This window comes from Phyllobates terribilis, unplaced genomic scaffold (assembly GCF_046119375.1).
Source record: "Phyllobates terribilis strain yellow unplaced genomic scaffold, ASM4611937v1 Scaffold_5__5_contigs__length_657084704, whole genome shotgun sequence".
In the NCBI taxonomy this organism is placed as follows: Eukaryota; Metazoa; Chordata; class Amphibia; order Anura; family Dendrobatidae; genus Phyllobates; species Phyllobates terribilis.
Genome location: NW_027362765.1, coordinates 73,761,266 through 73,781,294, shown reverse-complemented (window position 1 = coordinate 73,781,294; position 20,029 = coordinate 73,761,266). Strand labels below are relative to the sequence as shown.

Here is a 20,029-nt window from a genome sequence, read left to right as displayed (position 1 = left end):
TGTCGGATGTCGGGGTTGGGGATGTATTGTCTCAGGGTTCGTTCCCTGGTAAATGGCGTCCATGTGCCTTCTTTTCTAAAAAATTGTCTTCAGCTGAGAGAAATTATGACGAGGGTAATAGGAATTTTTGCCGATCAAATTGGCTTTCGAGGAATGGCGACATTGGTTGGAGGGGGTTGTCCATCCTACTACTGTTATTACTGACCATAAGAGCCTGTCATATCTCCAGTCAGCTAAACGTCTCAACCCTAGGCAAGCCAGATGGTCCCTGTTTTTTACTAGGTTCAATTTTTGATGTCACTTTTCATCTAAGGGGCAAAAATGTCAAGGCTGATGCTTTGTCCCGGAGCTTCCCTGGTGGTGGTGACAATGAGAACCCTGCCCCGATATTACAGAAAGGGGTAGTCCTTTCGGCACTTTATCCTGAACTGGACGGTGAGTTGTTGGAGGCACAGGGGGACGCTCCTGCCTCCTGCCCTTCAGGAAAGTTACTTGTACCATCTGATCTGCTCCGCAAAGTAATTAAGGAATATCATAACTCTGTGCTTGCTGGGCATCCAGGTGGTAAGGCAACTGCGGGCCTCCTCTCTCGTCGTTTTTGGTGGCCGGGGATGCATTGGGATGTGATTGAACACGTAGCTGCTTGTAGTATTTGCGTGCATTCTAAGGTTTCACATACCCGTCCGTCTGGTACTCTTCCGCTACCTATCCGGAGGCCACTCATAGAGGGGGGGGGGGGGTACTGTCACGGGTGTGTCAGAGGTGACAGACAGTCGCCCTGCACTTGGTTGCAAGAGATCTCTATGTTTGGCATTACAGACATCTTCTTAGAGGCTGGCTGTCTCTAGGACCCAGCGGCTACCTCCCTCTTGCTAATTATCTCCTGGCTTGGGAGTATATATACCTGGTGTGTCTGAGAGGGAGGTGCCGGCTCACCCACTTAGAAGATTGCAGCACGGAGCCAGCAGTGCGACTGGGAAAGTGAATCAGGAAACAAGGGAAAATCCAGCTGAACGAATCTTCTAAAAACAATAACTTTATTTGGTCATAGAAAAATAGTAAAACAGCCTTAGGAGGACATCAGCAAACGCTTTCGAACTATGAGTTCTTAATCATTGCAAACTAGGTCTCCACTCCCCCCTTTCCCTAGAGTCTGGGCTCCCTTTCCCTCTGTGTTGCACTATGTCTTTCCCACACACAGGCCTATGATGAAAGGAACACCATTCCTACTGTAAAGCACGGAGGTGGATCACTGATGTTTTGGGGATGTGTGAGCTACAAAGGCACAGGAAACATGGTAAAAGTTGAAGGAAAGATGAATGCAGTACGTTACCAGCAAATACTGGAGGCAAATTTGCACTCATCAGCTGCGCATGGGATGTACTTGGATGTTCCAACATGACAACAATCCAAAACCCAACCTGTTATTGGCTACAGCAGAACAAAGTGAAAGTTCAGGAGTGGCCAGCTCAGTCTCCTGACCTCAATATCATTGAGCCACTCTGGGGAGATCTCAAGTGCGCAGGTCATGCTAGACAGCCCAGGAATTTACAGGAACTGGAGGCTTTTTGCCAAAAAGAATGGGCAGCTTTACCATCTGAGAAAATAAAGAACCTCATCCACAACTACCACAAAAGACTTCAAGCAGTCATTGATGTTAAAGGGGGCAATACACAGTATTAAGAACTGGGGTATGTGAACTTTTGATCAGGGTCATTTGGATGTTTTTGGTTGTCATTAGCATTTAAAAAGAAAAGCCACAGGAGTTTGACAATAAATGGCTTCACCCAACCAATATCCATGAGTGGAGAAAAAGTTTTTTTTGCTATCACTCATATTCTCTGAAACAAGGCCAAGAAAGGAAAAATTCTGTCGGGGTATGTAAACTTTTGAGCACAACTGTATATACAGTTATATGAAAAAGTTTGGGCACCCCTATTAATCTTAAGCTTAATGTTTTATAAAAATTGGTGTTTTTGCAACAGCTATTTCAGTTTGATATATGTAATAACTGTTGGACACAGTAATGTTTCTGCCTTGAAATGAGGTTTATTGTACTAACAGAAAATGTGCAATCTGCATTCAAGCAAAATTTTACAGGTGCATAAGTATGGGCACCCTTATCATTTTCTTGTTTTAAATACTCCTACCTACTTTTTACTGACTTACTAAAGCACTTTTTTTGGGTTTTGTAACCTCATTGAGCTTTGAACTTCAGAGCCAGGTGTATGCAATCATGAGAAAAGCTACTTAAAGTGGCCACTTGCAAGTTGTTCTCCTGTTTGAATCTCCTCTGAAGAGTGGCATCATGGGCTCCTCTAAACAACTGTCAAATGATCTGAAAACAAAGATTATTCAACATAGTTGTTCAGGGGAAGGATACAAAAAGCTGTCTCAGAGATTTAACCTGTCAGTTTCCACTGTGAGGAACATAGTAAGGAAATGGAAGAACACAGGGACAGTTCTTGTTAAGGCCAGAAGTGACAGGCCAAGAAAAACATCAGAAAGGCAGAGAAGAAGAATGGTGAGATCAGTCAAGGACAATCCTCAGACCACCTCCAGAGAGCTGCAGCATCAACTTGCTGCAGATGGTGTCACTGTGCATCGGTCAACTATACAACGCACTTTGCACAAGGAGAAGCTGTATGGGAGAGTGATGCGAAAGAAGCCGTTTCTGCAAGCACGCCACAAACAGAGTCGGCTGAGGTATGCAAAAGCACATTTGGAGAAGCCAATTTCTTTTTGGAAGAAGGTCCTGTGGACTGATGAAACCAAGATTGAGTTGTTTGGTCATACAAAAAGGCGTTATGCATGGCGGCAAAAAAACACAGCATTCCAAGAAAAACACTTGCTACCCACAGTAAAATTTGGTGGAGGTTCCATCATGCTTTGGGGCTGTGTGGCCAATGCCGGCACCGGGAATCTTGTTAAAGTTGAGTGACGCATGGATTCCACTCAGTATCAGCAGATTCTTGACAATAATGTTCAAGAATCAGTGATAAAGTTGAAGTTACGCAGGGGATGGATCTTTCAGCAAGACAATGATCCAAAACACCGCTCCAAATCTACTCAGGCATTCATGCAGAGGAACAATTACAATGTTCTGGAATGGCCATCCCAGTCCCCAGACCTGAATATCATTGAACATCTGTGGGATCATTTGAAGAGGGCTGTCCATGCTCAGCGACTATCAAACTTAACTGAACTGGAATTGTTTTGTAAAGAGGAATGGTCAAAAATACCTTCATCCAGGATCCAGGAACTCATTAAAAGCTAAAGGAAGCGACTAGAGGCTCTTATTTTTGCAAAAGGAGGATCTACTAAATATTAATGTCACTTTTCTGGTGAGGTGCCCATACTTATGCACCTGTAAAATTTTGCTTGAATGCAGATTGCACATTTTCTGTTAGTACAATAAACCTCATTTCAAGGCAGAAACATTACTGTGTCCAACAGTTATTACATATATCAAACTGAAATAGCTGTTGCAAAAACACCAATTTTTATAAAACAATAAGCTTAAGATTAATAGGGGTGCCCAAACTTTTTCATATAACTGTATATTTATTGGTAGATCACTCATTCAGCTGCACGTGGAGGTAGACACAGGTAAGGTTTATCTTTAACCCCCTTAAAGCCCAAGGCATACTAATACGTATCTGCGCCCTGGGACTTAAGAGCCTGATACATATTAGTACGTGTTGGCGATCGCGCCCGCACACTGGCTGTGCGGGCGCGATCGCCGCCGGGTGTCAGCTGATTGTCACAGCTGACACTCGGTGCTATGTGCAGGGAGCGGTCCCGCACCGCTCCTGGCACATTAACCCCGCAATGCTGCGATCGAAGTCTATCGCAACATTGCAGTGGCAAGGGGAGGTAATCGGGATACTCACCTCTCCTGCCAGCGTCCAGTGATGTCTGCCGTGGCTTCCCGGATGTTGCCATGACAATCCGATGTCGTCATGACAACATCCGGGTCACCAGAGAGCAGGAAGATATTTTGGTCATGCGCAGTTCATGACCAAAGTATCTCCTGCATCTGCAGCGCTGACAGCCTGTATAGCACAGGGATGCTGCTCCATCCCTATGCTATACAGGCGATCAGAATAAAAAAAAGTGAAAGTCCCATAGTGGGACAAAGAATAAAAGTAAAAAAAAGTGTTTAAAAATGAAAAAAAAAAAATTGTAAAAATATAAAAAAAAATAGTAATAAAATAATCCACGAAAAATAAAAATATAATGTACCCATCAATAAATATTATTATGAAAAAAACAAAAAATGGAATAACACGCGATCAAAAAGACAAATATAAATAAAAACGGTACCGCTGAAAACGTCTTCTTGTCCCGCAAAAAACAAGCTGCCATACAGCTTCATCAGCCGAAAAATAAAAAAGTTATAGCTCTCAGAATAAAGCGATGCAAAAAAATATTTTTTTCTATAAAATAGCTTTTATTGTGTAAAAGCGACAAAACATAGAAAAACTATATAAATGTGGTACTGCTGTAAACGTACTGACCCGAAGAATAAAGCTAAGTGCCCACGATGCAGAAATGCTGCATATTTTTTCCGCTTCTCCCTGGCAGGAAAAACGCATGCGGTTTTTACATGCGTTTTTCCCGCCAGGTAGAAGCGTTTGTCAAGCGTTTTTGCATGCATTTCTGCATGCGGGTTATCAAGCGCTTTTCCAAGCGATTTTAGCATCACTTGGAAAAGTGCTTGACAACTTGTTCACACTATATAAATCCATGCAACCTGCATGGATTTATAGTAGTGTGACCAAATTAGTTTAAAAAAAAAGAATAAGAATGGTAAAAAATAAAGATTATACTCACCTTCCGATGTCCTCCTGGTGTTTTCTCCGCTGCGTCCGGTGTCTTGGGCGGCTCGCGGTGTTGTGAAGGACCTGCGGTGACGTCATTGAGTCATGTGACAGGTCACATGACTCAATGACGTCATGGCAGATCCTTAACAACAACGCGACCCATACAGCAGACCAGACGGAGGGGAGAAAACACCGGAAGGACATTGGAAGGTAAGTATAATCTTTATTTTTTATTTTAAATTCTTTTTTTAACAGGTTCTATGGTACCCAGGTCTCCTCTCCTGCAGACCTGGGTACCATCCGCACATTGAACCGTGTGATATCTGCATGTGCAGATGCAGTGATGCGGATGTCACGCGGTCCAATGCAAGTCAATGGCGGCGATTACGCTGCGTGTCCGCAAAATTAATTGACATTCTGCATATTTTTCCGCAATGATAATCCGCAGCGGAAATATCCGCAGCATGTGCACAGCACATGCGGATTAACATTGGGGACCATGGGGCACGTATTACCAAGCGTTTTTCAAGCGTTTTCGCAGCGGAAATTCTGCAGGAAAAATGCTTGAAAAACGCATAGTGGGCATGCAGCCTAAAGCTACCTTATCAATTTTACCACACGCGGAACAGCATAAATTTTTATTTTTTTTTAAAAAAAAAAAAACAATTCCTGAATTGTTGGTTTTTGTTTATTCTGCCTCCCAAATAGAAAGCGATCAAAAAATGTCACTTGCCTGAAAATGGCACCAATAAAAACGTCAACTCATCCCACAAAAAACAAGCCGTCACATGACTCTGTCGGCCAAAATATGGAAAAATTATACCTCTCAAAATATGGCGATGCAAAACCTAGATTTTACAAAAAATGCATCTTTTATTGTTTGACAGCTGTCAATTATAAAAACTCGATATGATTCTGGTATCGCTGTAATCACACCGATCCGAAGAATAAAGTCGTCTAATCACTTATACCGCACGAGGAACGGCGTAAAAAATAAACTCTAGGGTTAAGGTTGGGGTTGTGATAGGGTTAGGGTTGGGCTAGGGTTGGGGTTAGGGTTGGGCTAGGGTTAAAGCTAGGGATAGGGTTGGGCTAGGGTTAGGGTTTTGCTAGGGCTGGGCTAGGGTTAGGGTTGGGCTAGAGTTAGGGTTGGGCTACGGTTGGGGTTGGGCTACGGTTGGGGTTAGGGTTGGGCTGTGGTTAGAGCTATGGTTAAGGTTGGGCTACGGTTAGGGTTTTGGTAGGGTTGAGCTAGAGTTAGGGTTGGGGTTAGGGTTGGGCTAGGGTTGAGGTTGAGGTTAGGGTTTGGCTAGGGTTGGGGTTAGGGTTGGGCTAGGGTTAGAGTTGGACTAGGGTTAGGGTTGTGATTTTTTTAAAAAGTAAAAAAAAAAAGATAACGATATGGCGACTAGTGTTGAGCACAAGTGCTCGCTACTTGAGTTTGCATCGGGTGCTCGGGTATGCCCTGAGTATCGCGGGTGCTCAAGTGACATGCTCGAGTCTCCACCCCATATGCTACGCGGCCAAAAAAACCTCGCAGGGATTGCCTGCCATGCATGAGCAATCCCTGCATGCTTATTTTTGGGTGTCTAATAACCGTGAAACATGTGGGCGGGGACTCGAACATGTCACTCGAGCACCCGCGATACATGGTGCATACCTGCGTACCCAATGCAAACTCAATTAGCGAGCACTTGCGCTCAAGACTAATGACAACTTATTCAATATGATGACCTAATGTTATCAAATTCTGTGTCGTACCTCTGGGTTCAAAATGTTCACTATACCCCTTGATAAAATTCTTGAGGGTTGTAGTTTCCAAAATGGGGCGACTTATGGGGGGTTTCCACTATTTATGCACATCAGGGGCTCTCCAAACGCGACATGGCGTCCGCTCTCGATTCCAGCCAATTTTGCGTTCAAAAAGTCACGCAGTGCTCCTTCCCTTCTGAACTCTGCCGTGCGCCCAAACACTGTATTTTCCCCACATATGGGTTATTGGCGTACTCAGGAGAAATTGCACAACAGTTTTTGGGGTCCATTTTCTTCTCTTACCCTTTTGAAAATAAAAAAATTGGGGCTAAAACATAATTTTTGTGGAAAAAGTTAGATTTTTTTTATTTTCACGGGTCCATGTTATAACATAGTAACATAGTTTGTAAAGCCGAATAAAGACTTGCGTCCATCAAGTTCGACCTGTTAGTTCTGTAATTGCTAAAGTTGATCCAGAGGAGGGCAAAAACCCCAAATGATTTAGCCAATCTTCACCTGAGGAAAAATTCCCTCCCGACTCTGAAACCAGCAGTCAGAATAAATCCCTGTATCAACCTACTATTTTATTTTATTTTTAAGTATATGCTGAAATCTGCCTGGTATCTAGAAATGCATCCAGTCCCCGCTTGAACTGGTGTAGTGAATCCGACATTACCGTCTCCTCACTCAGTGAATTCCATATTCTCACTGCTCTTATCGTAAAGAATCCCTTCCTATGCTGGTGCTGAAACCTTTTCTCTTCCAGTCTTAGTGAATACCCTCTTGTTACTGTAATATCCCTCCTTTTGAACAAATCCCGGGCAAGATCTCTATACTGTCCCCTAACATATTTGTACACATTTATTATGTCCCCCCTCAACTTTCTCTTTTCCAGGCTGAATAGTCCTAGTTTTGCCAACCTCTCTGGGTATTGCAGTCCCTCCATTCCCTTTATTAATTTTGTTGCCCTCCTTTGTACCTTTTCAAGCTCATTTATATCCTTTCTATATATTGGGGCCCATAACTGAGCACAGTATTCCAAGTGTGGTCTGACCAGTGCTTTGTACAGTGGAAGAACAATGTTCTCATCCTTTGCAGCTATACCTCTTTTGTATGCTTACTTCTGTCAAGCACTTGGGGGTTCAGGGTGCTCACCACACATCTATATAAGTTCCCCGAGGGGTCTAGTTTCCAAAATGGTGTCACTTGTGGGGGGTTTCCACTGTTTAGGCACATCAGGGGCACAACCGCTAATTATTCAAGCAAATTTTACTTTCAAAAATGCCCAAGCAGTGGTTTCCCCCCACATATGGGGTATCTGCTTACTCAGGAGAAATTGCACAACAAACTGCATGGTGCAATTTCTCCTGTTACCCTTATGAAAATGCAAAATTGGGGGCTGAAAAATTTTATTTTTACGGCTCAATGTTCTAAACTTCTGTGAAGCACCTGGGGGTTCAAGGTGCTCACCACACATCTAGATAAGTTCCCTGAGGGGTCTAGTTTCCAAAGTAGTTTCACTTGTAGGGGGTTTCCACTGTTTAGGCACATCAGGGGCTCCCCAAACACAACATGGCGTCCACTAATTATTCAAGCAAATTTTACATTCAAAAAGTCAAATAGTGCTCCTTCCCTTCCGAACCCTGCCGTATGCCCAAGCAGTGGTTTCCCCCCACATATGGGGTATTTGCTTACTCAGGAGAAATTGCACAACAAACTGCATGGTGCAATTTCTCCTGTTACCCTGATGAAAATGCAAAATTGGGGGCTGAAAAACATTTTTGTGGGAAAAATGTGAAAATTTTATTTTTACTGCTCAATGTTATAAACTTCTGTGAAGCACCTGGGGGTTCAAGGTTCTCACCACACATCTAGATTAGTTCCCTGAGCGGTCTAATTTCCAAGATAGTGTCACTTGTGGGGGGTTTCCACTGTTTAGGCACATCAGGGGCTCCCCAAACGCAACATGGCGTCCGCTAATTATTCAAGCAAATTTTGCATTCAAAAAGTCAAATGGCGCTCCTTCCCTTCCAAACCCTGCCATGCACCCAAACAGTGTTTTTTCCCCACATATGGGGTATCTGTGTGCTCAGGGGAAATTGCACAACAAATTTTGGGGTCCATTTTTTCCTGTTACCCCTGCGAAAATAAAAAAAAATTGGGTCTAAAGTAACATTTTTGTGGAAAAAGTTGAATGTTAATTTTTTTCTTTCACATTCCAAAAATTCCTGTTAAGCACCTGAAGGGTTAATAAAGTTCTTGAGTGTGGTTTTGAGCACCTTGAGGGGTACAGTTTTTAGAATGGTGTCACTTTTGGGTATTTTCTGTCATAAAGACGCCTCAAAGTGACTTCAAATGTGATGTGGTCCCTAAAAAAATGGTTTTGTAAATTTTGTTGGAAAAATTAGAAATTGCTGGTCAACTTTTAACCCTTATAGGTCCCTAATAAAAAAAATTTGGGTTCCAAAATTGTGCTGATGTAAAGTAGACATGTGGGAAATGTTATTTATTAACTATTTTGTGTGACATATCTCTCTGATTTAAGGGCATAAAAATTCAAATTTTGAAAATTGCAAAATTTTCAAAGTTTTCACCAAATTAGCATTTTTTTCACAAATAAACGCAAGAAGAAATTTTACCACAGTCATGAAGTACAATCTGTCACGAAAAAACAATCTCAGAATCAGGGGGATCCGTTGAAGCGTTCCAGAGTAATTACCTCATAAAGTGACAGTGGTCAGAATTGTAAAAATTGGCCTGGTTATTAATGTGCAAACCACCTTGGGTTGTAAAGGGGTTAAACTTCTATTGATTTATTAAAATCCAGCATAAACCAACACTGAGTCCATAAAATAAAACATGGCCCTTTTGGCCGAACAGGAAAAACAAAGCAAAATAGTAACACAAAAGCACAGTCTTTGTGGTAGCAGGGATCCGCCTACTCAGAGTTCAGCAACTCCACGTGGTTCAGGATAGCTCCATACAAACAGATCTGGAGTTACTATCTCCAGACCTACTGAACACTGAATGAATCAACTGGCTGAGTATTTAAACCCCAGACCACACCCTGGGGTGGAGACATGGTGAACAACCTCCCACCTGCTCTACAGTCGTTCACAAAAAAACCTGGCCCATTTAATTATGGCTGATTAACCCTCTCAGCACATACTATGAAGGAGAAGACTTCCAGTTTCACATCCCTGAAGCTAATAGACTCAGAGAAACATATCTTCCCTCTGACACTCTGCCAGTGACTTTGTCACAATATATACACACACAGGGTGAAATAAGTATTGAATACGTCACCAATTTTCTTAGTAAATATATTTCTAAAGGTGCTATTGACATGAAATTCTCAGCACACAAATACTCTTAAAATCCTGAATATTCAGTTGGCTCCTTCTATGAACTTTGACCTTTAGTTCATTCCATGAATTTTCTATTGGATTCAGGTCAGGTGATTGGCTTTGCTATTCTAGCAGCTTTATTTTCTTTCTCTGACACCAACTGAGAGTTTCATTGACTGTGTGTTTGGGATCATTGTCTTGCTGAAATGTCCACCCTAGTTTCATCTTCATCATCCCGATAGATGGCAGCAGATTTTTATCAAGAATGTCTTGGTAGGTACATTTGTCCTTTCATCCTTCCTTCAATTACATGAAGTTTGCCAGTGCCGTATGCTGAAAAACAGGTGTTTTAAAATGGTGTGTATTATGGCATCCAATGAGTTCAATTTTGGACTCATCTGACTAGACTAGATTCTCCTAGTATTTCACAGGCTTGTCTAAATGTTGGTGAGCAAACTTTAAATGCGCTTGAACATGGTGCTTGACTCGTGGACAACTCTTCTGATAATTCTTTTCACTTCTCTGTCTGAATTCTTGCTGGGGGCTTCTAGTCATGGTCAGTTTATTGTGAAATGATGTTCTTTCCAGTTCTGGATTATGCCCTCAACAGTGCTCACTGCAATTTTCAATAGTTTAGAAAATGTTCTAGAACTAATGCCATCAGTATGTTTTACAACAATTAGGTTGCGAAGGTATTGAGGCTACTCACTCATTTTACCCATCATGAGATGTTTCTTGTGTGGCACCTTGGTGATGAGACACCTTTTTATAGGCCATCAGTTGAGCCAGCTGATATTATGTTTCACTAAGTGGCAGGATAGCTTTATAATTACTGATAGATTTCAGCTGGTGTCATGACTTTGCATGGCTTTTTTGCACCTCTCTTTCTTCATGTGTTCAGTTATTTTTTCCTGTGTTATTTCTCATTAATTCACAAAACTTAATTTATAGACATCTATGGTTTGATTTCTTTGATTGTGTGGATTAGATGGGTTGTTGCCTACTTCTGGTTAGAACTTCATTTCAAGACCATCTTTAAAAATATATTTACTTAGAAAATTGGTGACGTGTTCAATACTTATTTCACCTGCTGTGTCTATATGTGTGTGCTTGTGTGTATATACATATGCAATATATACTAATTACACAGTACCACTTCTCCTTCCTGTACACAGGGTGTATAGTACAGACCAAAAGTTTGGTCACACCTTCTCATTTAAAGATTTTTCTGTATTTTCATGACTTTGAAAATTGTACATTCACACTGAAGGCATCAAAACTATGAATTAACACATGTGGAATTATATACTTAACAAAAAAGTGTGAAACAACTGAAAATATGTCTTATATTCTAGGTTCTTCAAAGTAGCCACCTTTTGCTTTGATGACTGCTTTGCAGACTCTTGTACAAATGTACAATTTTCAAATCATGAAAATACAGAAAAATCTTTAAATGAGAAGGTGTGTTCAAACTTTTGGTCTGTACTGTACATCTAAGTATCTCATCTTATTATTTACATTTGGGGGAGTGGTCATTATTAAGGGTGTGGCAAATATCCGTTAAAATTCTTAACCTTCTGTGATTTTGGTTCAGTTGTCCAGAAAAAAATGTAATGATAGTTTGGCAACCCTGAATGTAGAATAAACTTCTGTCACTGTTTTCTCTCTGCTGTATGGTCTCTGGGTGGGTCTTAAAGCTATTTAAGCTCCTGAAATCTTGCTGTCCACTGCCAGTTATAATCTGATTTGCTTCTGTCAAACTTGTGTGTTTTCCTATTCTCCCTTTCCTGATTTTTGACCTCAGCTCACTTTTTTACTATTCTTCTTTCCGATTTTGTCTCTACACCGACCTCCTTGTTCTGATCTGGCTACCTGACCAATCTCTTGCCTCTTGTTCACTCCTCCGGATAGCAGCTCTTCCCAAGAAGCAATCCAACTGACCCAATTGTAAGATCAGATCCTTGTACAGGAGTTAAAGGGTGAAGGCCGGAGTTATTCTGGTATGTGCCAGACGGAGTGGCTCGCGCCAAGTCTGTCTGAGGTAGCTTTTTTGAGTCTGTGGCCTCTGTACATCTCAGACATAACAATGTGTGCATGACCACATGACCAGAATTTGCTTTGCTCAGTGCTAGAGTGCTTTTACCTGGCAGAGAGTGCATGAAGTGGAATTACCTAATAAAACTAATTAGAGGCCTCTTTATGAGTCTCTTCTGAAAATGTAACTGGAAATGATTGGAGACAGACACAGTGAAACATGAACCTACGGAGAAGATGGCTACAATAGAGAAGTCAAAATTTAAAAGAGCACAACCTGTTGGCCTAACACCGTAAACTTAGCCCCTATGGTGTAGTCTACTGTCTTAGTCTGTGTATAATTGAATTTTATTACAGTTTGTATGGAAATGTTATAAAGCATATAACAAAATAAATATTAATCTTATTCAAATGCAGTGTTATTTAAAAATAAAATCAGTTTTATTCTTCGCAGATGACTATACGAGGAGCTCCGAGGGACATGTGATATTCTCAGATTTTGCAGTTGATAATCGTAGAAGCACCCCAGATACATGTGGAAAACTTTTAATTTGCACAGATACACCTCAAGCTCATCTCAAAAAAAAATGGTCACCTGATCCTTTTCAACAGGTTGTCTCTTCTACTTCATCAAAGATAAATATTCAAAATGAAAGTCAGAGAAGTGCTGAGGAAAATGAAATAGCTTACATAGGTGAGAAATCATTTTTATGTTCAGAATGTGGAAAATATTACAGTAGTAAATCAACCCTTGCCATCCATCAGAGAATTCACACAGAGGAGAAGCCATTTTCATGCCGAGAATGTGGGAAACGTTACAGTCAGAAAGGTAAACTTGTAATACATCAGAGAAGTCACACAGGGGAAAATCAATTTTCATGCTCCGAATGTGGTAAATTTAACTACAAAGCAACTCTTCTTACCCATCTGAGAATTCACACAGGAGATAAGCCATTTTCATGTTCAGAATGTGGGAAACGTTATATTATGAAAGACAAACTTGAAATACATCAGAGAAGTCACACTGGGGAAAAGCCATTTTCATGTTCAGAATGTGGGAAATGTTATAGTGAGAAAGGTAAACTTGTAATACATCAGAGAAATCACACAGGGAAAAAGCCATTTTCATGCTCAGAATGTGATAAATGTTTTAACTTTAAAGCAAATCTTGTTAACCATCTGAAAATTCACACAGGAGAGAAGCCATTTTCATGTTCAGAATGTGGGAAATGTTTTAGTGTGAAAGAGAAACTTGTAATACATCAGAGGATTCATACCGGGGAAAAGCCATTTTTATGCTCAGAATGTGGGAAGCGTTATAGTGTTAAAGCCAACCTTGAAATACATCAGAGAGTTCACACAGGAGAGAAGCCATTTTCATGCTCCGAATGTAGAAAATGTTTTAAATACAAATCAGATCTTGGTAGACATCAGAAAATTCATTCAAGGGAGACGTCATTTTCATGCTCAGAATGTGGGAAATGTTTTACAGACAAATCACATTTTGTTAAACATCAAAGAATTCACACAGGGGAGATGCCATTTTCATGTTCAAATTGTGGGAAATGTTTTAATCATAAATCAAAACTTGTCAGACATCAGCAAATTCACACAGGGGAGAAGCCATTTTCATGTTCAGAATGTGGGAAATGTTTTAATCGGAAATCAACTCTTGTCACACATCAGAGAATTCACATAGGGGAGAAGCCATTTTCATGTTCAGAATGTGGGAAATGTTTTAATCGGAAATCAACTCTTGTCACACATCAGAGAATTCACATAGGGGAGAAGCCATTTTCATGCTGCGTATGTGGAAAATGTTTTAAATACAAATCAGATCTTGGTAGACATCAGAAAATTCATTCAAGGGAGACGTCATTTTCTTGCTCAGAATGTGGGAAATGTTTTACAGACAAATCACATTTTGTTAAACATCAAAGAATTCACACAGGGGAGATGCCATTTTCATGTTCAAATTGTGGCAAATGTTTTATTCATAAATCAAAACTTGTCAGACATCAGCAAATTCACACAGAAGAGAAGCCATTTTCATGTTCAGAATGTGGGAAATGTTTTAATCGGAAATCAACTCTTGTCACACATCAGATAATTCATATAGGGGAGAAGCCATTTTCATGTTCAGAATGCGGGAAATGTTTTAATCGGAAAACCAATCTTGTTACACATCAGACAACTCACACAGGGGAGAAACCATATTCATGTTCAGAATGTGGAAAAAAATTTAATCGGAAAACAACTTTTGTCACACATCAGAGAATTCACACAGGGAATTAGCCATTTTTTAAATTGTTTCATTGACAACATGTAATAGAAAATCATATAAGTTATAGTATAGTCACTCGTCTACAAAAAAAAGGGTAAACTATTTAGTGAACTAAATGATTATTAGAAAATGTATACAATTACCAATGACCATTTGTTATTGAAAACTAATAAGTATAAAATAATACACCTATATTTGAACAAAGTGTGTATTTTACATTTGTACAGTATAAAGGGTTGTCTGTTGACGCTTTCTAATCTAAGATCCTATTTACATTGACCATGGAGAGACGATGCTATACATGATCAGGACAGTTGTCAATGTAACCATTAAATGCCCCTCTTATCTCATCCAATTAAAAGAGTGACAAATAGTAAGATATAATTAGATGAGACCCGGGGTGTACATAGAAATTTTGAGATGTCAATGGAAAAGTCGGAATTAAAAACTCCTTCAAACCACTCACCCCTAAACAAAAAAAATATTTAGCATAGTCATGAAAAGTAGAATTCACAACTTTTAAAGACAGGAAAGAGAGAAATGCATTGTGACATGAACACAAAACTAGTAATTCCACTTAGTGTCCCACCCACTATGATACACCTTCCATGGTGTCCACTCTGGACAAAACCCCCAAGATGGCTCTAAAATGGGCAGAACTATGATGCCCTCTACATAGTATAATGTTCCCCCCAATTCTATATACACTGCTCAAAAAAATAAAGGGAACACTTAAACAACAGAATATAACTCCAAGTAAATCAAACTTCTGTGAAATCAAACTGTCCACTTAGGAAGCAACAGTGATTGACAATCAATTTCACATGCTGTTGTGCAAATGGACTAGACAATAGATGGAAATTATTGGCAATTATCAAGACACCCTCAATAATGGAGTGGTTCTGCAGGTGGGGACCACAGACCACATCTCAGTACCAATGCTTTCTGGCTGATGTTTTGGTCACTTTTGAATGTTGGTTGTGCTTTCACACTCATGGTGGCAAGAGATGGACTCTACAACCCACAGAAGTTGCTCAGGTAGTGCAGCTCATCCAGGATGGCACATCAATGCGAGCTGTGGCAAGAAGGTTTGCTGTATCTGTCAGTGTAGTGTCCAGAGGCTGGAGGCACTACCAGGAGACATGCCAGTACACCAGGAGACGTGGAGGGGACCGTAGGAGGGCAACAACCCAGCAGCAGGACCGATACCTCCGCCTTTGTGCAAGGAGGAGCAGGAGGAGCACTGCCAGAGCCCTGCAAAATGACCTCCAGCAGGCCACAAATGTGCATGTGTCTGCACAAACGGTTAGAAACCGACTCCATGAGTGTGGTATGAGGGCTCGACGTCCACAGATGGGGGTTGTGCTCACAGCCCAACACCGTGCAGGACGCTTGGCATTTGCCACAGAACACCAGGAATGGCAAAGTCGCCACTGGAGCCCTGTGCTCTTCACAGATGAAGGCGGGTTCACAAAGAGTACATGTGATAGACGTGACAGAGTCTGGAGACGCCGTGGAGAGCGATCTGCTGCCTGCAACATCCTTCAGCATGACCGGTTTGGCAGTGGGTCAGTAATGGTGTGGGGTGGCATTTCTTTGGAGGGCCGCACAGCCCTCCATGTGCTCATCAGAGGTAGCCTGACTGCCATTAGGTACCGAGATGAGATCCTCAGACCCCTTGTGAGACCATATGCTGGTGCGGTTGGCCCTGGGTTCCTCCTAATGCAGGACAATGCCAGACCTGGCTGGAGTGTGTCAGCAGTTCCTGCAAGATGAAGGGTTTGAAGCTATGGACTGGCCCGCCCGTTCCCCAGACCTGAATCCGATTGAGCACATCTGGGACATCGTCTCGCTCCATCCACCAAAGTTGCACCACAGACTGTCCAGGAGTTGGCGGATGCTTTAGTCCAGGTCTGGGAGGAGATCCCACAGGAGACCATCCGCAACCTCATCAGGATCATGCCCAGGCGTTGCCGGGAGGTCATACAGGCACGTGGAGGCCACACACAATACTGAGCCTCATTTTGACTTGTTTTAAGGACATTACATCAAAGCTTGTTTTAAGGACATTACATCAAAGTTGGATCAGCCTGTAGTGTGTTTTTCCACTATAATTTTGGGGGTGACTCCAAATCCAGGCCTCCATTGGTTAATAAATTTGATTTCCATTGATATTTTTGTGTGATTTTGTTTACAGAACAAATTATTCAATGAGAATATTTCATTCATTTAGATCTAGGATGTGTTATTTGAGTGTTCCCTTTATTTTTTTGAGCAGTGTACACATTTTACCCCTATGTTAACCCTCACATGCACAGTATGATGCCTTCACTGTGCATTCCCCTCCACAATGATGCCCACTCGGTTCTCCCACACAGTAAGATGTCTCTTATAGTACCCCTCACACACATTATGATGCCCCAATAGTGCCCTCAATGTCTTATGAAGCTACAACACTCACCCTAATACATGATGAGGCAGCCACAGTGTCCCAAATACAGCTTGATCCCTCCAGTATGTTCCTTAATTCTGTATGAGGCCACCATTGAGATCCCAAATACTGTATAATGTGCCCACTGTGTCTACCAATACAGTATGAAGCCACGAAAGTAGTCCTCAATACATTTTAGTGTCCCTCCTCCTCATGCAGGAAAATGTACAAACACAATAAAAAAAATCAACCAGCCTTGTTTCCATTATGTGCTGCTCTAGTCTGTGCTGTGTGAGGATGAGGCTCCACACAGAAGGCACAATGATATCGCTTGCCATTCCAAAACGTGGCTGAATAATGGAGCAACAAGCTGATGACTCCACCATTATATGCAACTGGACCTATGTCCTGAAGATGCGGATACCATTGGACTTGAGAATGTTCAGCACTGGATGAGAATAGTTGAGAATCAAATAGCTGCCTTGACAATTCTCCCAATCATGTTCAATATGTTTTGAATTATTTATTCACAAAAAGTGATCCGGTATGTCAGTTCGAGCCGTTACATTAGATACAGAGCAATAATTTGTAATATGTGTCCTCCAGAACATATTCCTTAACCACATCATTCCTATCGGAGTGGTGTGCGCCTGGGAATGCCAGGAGGCAGGTGTGTACATAGAAATCATGGGGACCTATTGCAGAAGCTTTAGTTGGGCACCATCACCCACAAAAAAATAAATATTTGTCTGTGTCACAGAAGAGCAGATCTCACAACTTTCCAGTCTTTACATAGTAATTTTCCTCCTGCTGAAGTCCTAGATTCCTCTTTCATTGCCCCATTAAGTATGATGCCAACAAAATTTCCTTCCCAAACACAGTATGATACCCCCATGGTGCTTTCCTCCACATTAGCCTCCACATGCACAGTATAATGACCCTATTGTACCCCACTTCAACTCCCAAGGCAAAGTATGGTGACCCTAACACAGTATAATCCCACAACTGTGACCCCCACAGAGCCCTCCATACACTATAATGTGCCTACATACAGTATAATGGCCCTCACCAGCCCTCCAAAAAGTATAATGGACCTACATACAGTATAATGGCCCACACTAGCCCTCCAAACAGTATAATGGCCCCCACACAGCCCTCCAAATAGTATAATGGCACCCACACAGCCCTCCAAACAGTATAATGAACCCCAAACAAACCTTCACACTGTATAATTGCTTTCATACAGTATAATAGCCCCCCACATAGCCCTCAAAATGTTATAATGGCCCCACATAGCCTTCCATATAGTATAATACACCACCCATAATCCTCCATATAGTATAATGCGCCCCCCATAATCCTCCATATAGTATAATGCGCCCCCCATAATCCTCCATATAGTATAATGAACTTCCCATGGTCCTCCATAGAATATAATGCACTCCCCATAGTCCTCCATACAGCATATTACACACCATATAGGGTAAAATGCAGCCCCCATATAGTATAATGCACCCCACAGTCCTGCAGTATTATGCGCACCACGTACTCACTGATTTTAAAATACCATATATTTTAAATAAGCATACCCGAGTATAAACCGAGGCCCCTAATTTTACCACAAAAAACTGGGAAAACGTATTGACTTAAGTATAAGCCTAGGGTGGGAAATGCAGCAGCTACTGGTAAATTTCCCCATCCTGGTACTTGTGGCCCCCCTCAATCCCCCAATCCTGATACATGTGCCCCCTCAATCCCCCATTCCTGGTACGTGTGGCCCCCCTCAATCCCCCGATCCTGGTACGTGTGGCCCCTCTCAATCCCCTGATCCTGGTACTTGTGGCCCCCCTCAATCCTCCAATCCTGATACGTGTGGCCCCCGCTCAATCCCCCAATCCTGGTACGTGTGGCCCCCCTCAATCCCCCATTCCTGGTACGTGTGGCCCCCCTCAATCCCCCGATCCTGGTACGTGTGGCCCCTCTCAATCCCCTGATCCTGGTACTTGTGGCCCCCCTCAATCCTCCAATCCTGATACGTGTGGCCCCCGCTCAATCCCCCAATCCTGGTACGTGTGGCCCCCCTCAATCCCCCAATCCTGGTACGTGTGGCCCCCTCAATCCCCCAATCCTGGTATGTGTGGCCTCCTCAATCCCCCACTCCTGGTATGTGTGGCCTTCTCATCCCCCCAATCCTGGTATGCATGGCCCCCTCATCCCCCCAATCCTGGTAAGTGTGGCCTCCTCAATCCCCCACCCCTGGTATGTGTGGCCTCCTCAATCCCCCAATCCTGGTAAGTGTGGCCTCCACAATCCCCCAATCCTGGTATGTGTGGCCCCCTCATCCCCCAGTCACTGCACACATAAAACAATAAACAGTTATACTCACCTTCCTTCCTCACCACTGCTCCAGCGCTGCGTCCTCCTGCTGCCGACATGTTCGCTCCTCTTCACACCGGGACTATGGGCGTGGAGAAGTGTGAATATGCATTCACTTTAGCAGTGGTAACTGACAGCAGGAGCCACGGCTCAGCGCTCCTCCGTGCCCGCTACTAAAGAGAATGAATATTCCCTCTTCTCCACGCCCATGGGAGTGGAAAAGAGGGAATATTCATTTCCCTTTAGCAGCGGGCACACGTGGTAGCTGCGGCTTGGCTACTGCGTGTGCCCCCGCTCCTCCACTGCCACAACCTCCTACTCACCTATCCTCCTCATTCCCACGCTGCTTGGGGCCCTCACGGCTCACAGGCCCCCCTCCGGTCACGGGCCCCATAGCAGTGGCATGGCCTGCTGCCATTGGCGGTACACCACTGCCAGGAGGTAAGGATATTCACAGGGCTCCTGTCCAGTGGTCACGGATTACTGACCAGGCCGAGCGATCACAGTCCTGCAGATCATTTCTCCTATCTCGATTTACTACTTCTTTGCCGTTCCTCTGCTCCTCTGCACTGCTATTCAGTAATGTAGTCATGTTCAGTATGTTTATGAATGTTTTAATATCGAAGTACAATAATAATAAATAAAAATAAAGTATATTGTGGTCCATATCAGCCAGAAAAAAAAAACAATGAGCCTTTGTGCTTTGAAAAGCTCGCTAATATAATTTTTCTGGTTAGCCAATAAAGATATGTCATAAAATACATTTGTCTTTTTTTGGGCATAAAATTATTCACATTGTTTTAATATTGTGATAATCAACTGTTCTTCACATTGAATAAAGGTTTATTTGTGTTTTTTGATTGCTTTGATATTTATTATAAGTTTGGATTTTGTAGGAATTTGATCTTCATGATGGTGTCCTGCAGTTTGGTTTTATCATTCTTTTATATTAGGTGGTATTTTCCTCCTTGTTTTCCAG

The 20,029-nt window shown here is 42.2% G+C and overlaps 1 protein-coding gene across 3 annotated transcripts in view; it reads left to right on the top strand.

Moving 5' to 3' along the window:
- Positions 1-17,994, top strand: part of LOC141272051 (uncharacterized) — a 73,459-nt gene extending 55,465 nt beyond the window's left edge. For 2 of the 3 annotated variants that reach the window (XM_073682340.1, XM_073682341.1), the window contains exon 8: positions 12,399-17,994. In XM_073682340.1, the coding sequence (XP_073538441.1) occupies positions 12,399-14,254 (1,856 nt within the window). In that variant the 3' untranslated portion in view covers positions 14,255-17,994. The remainder of the gene's footprint in view (positions 1-12,398) is intronic. The other variant, XM_073682343.1, reaches the window with a different exon arrangement.
- The last annotated feature ends 2,035 nt before the right edge of the window (positions 17,995-20,029 follow it).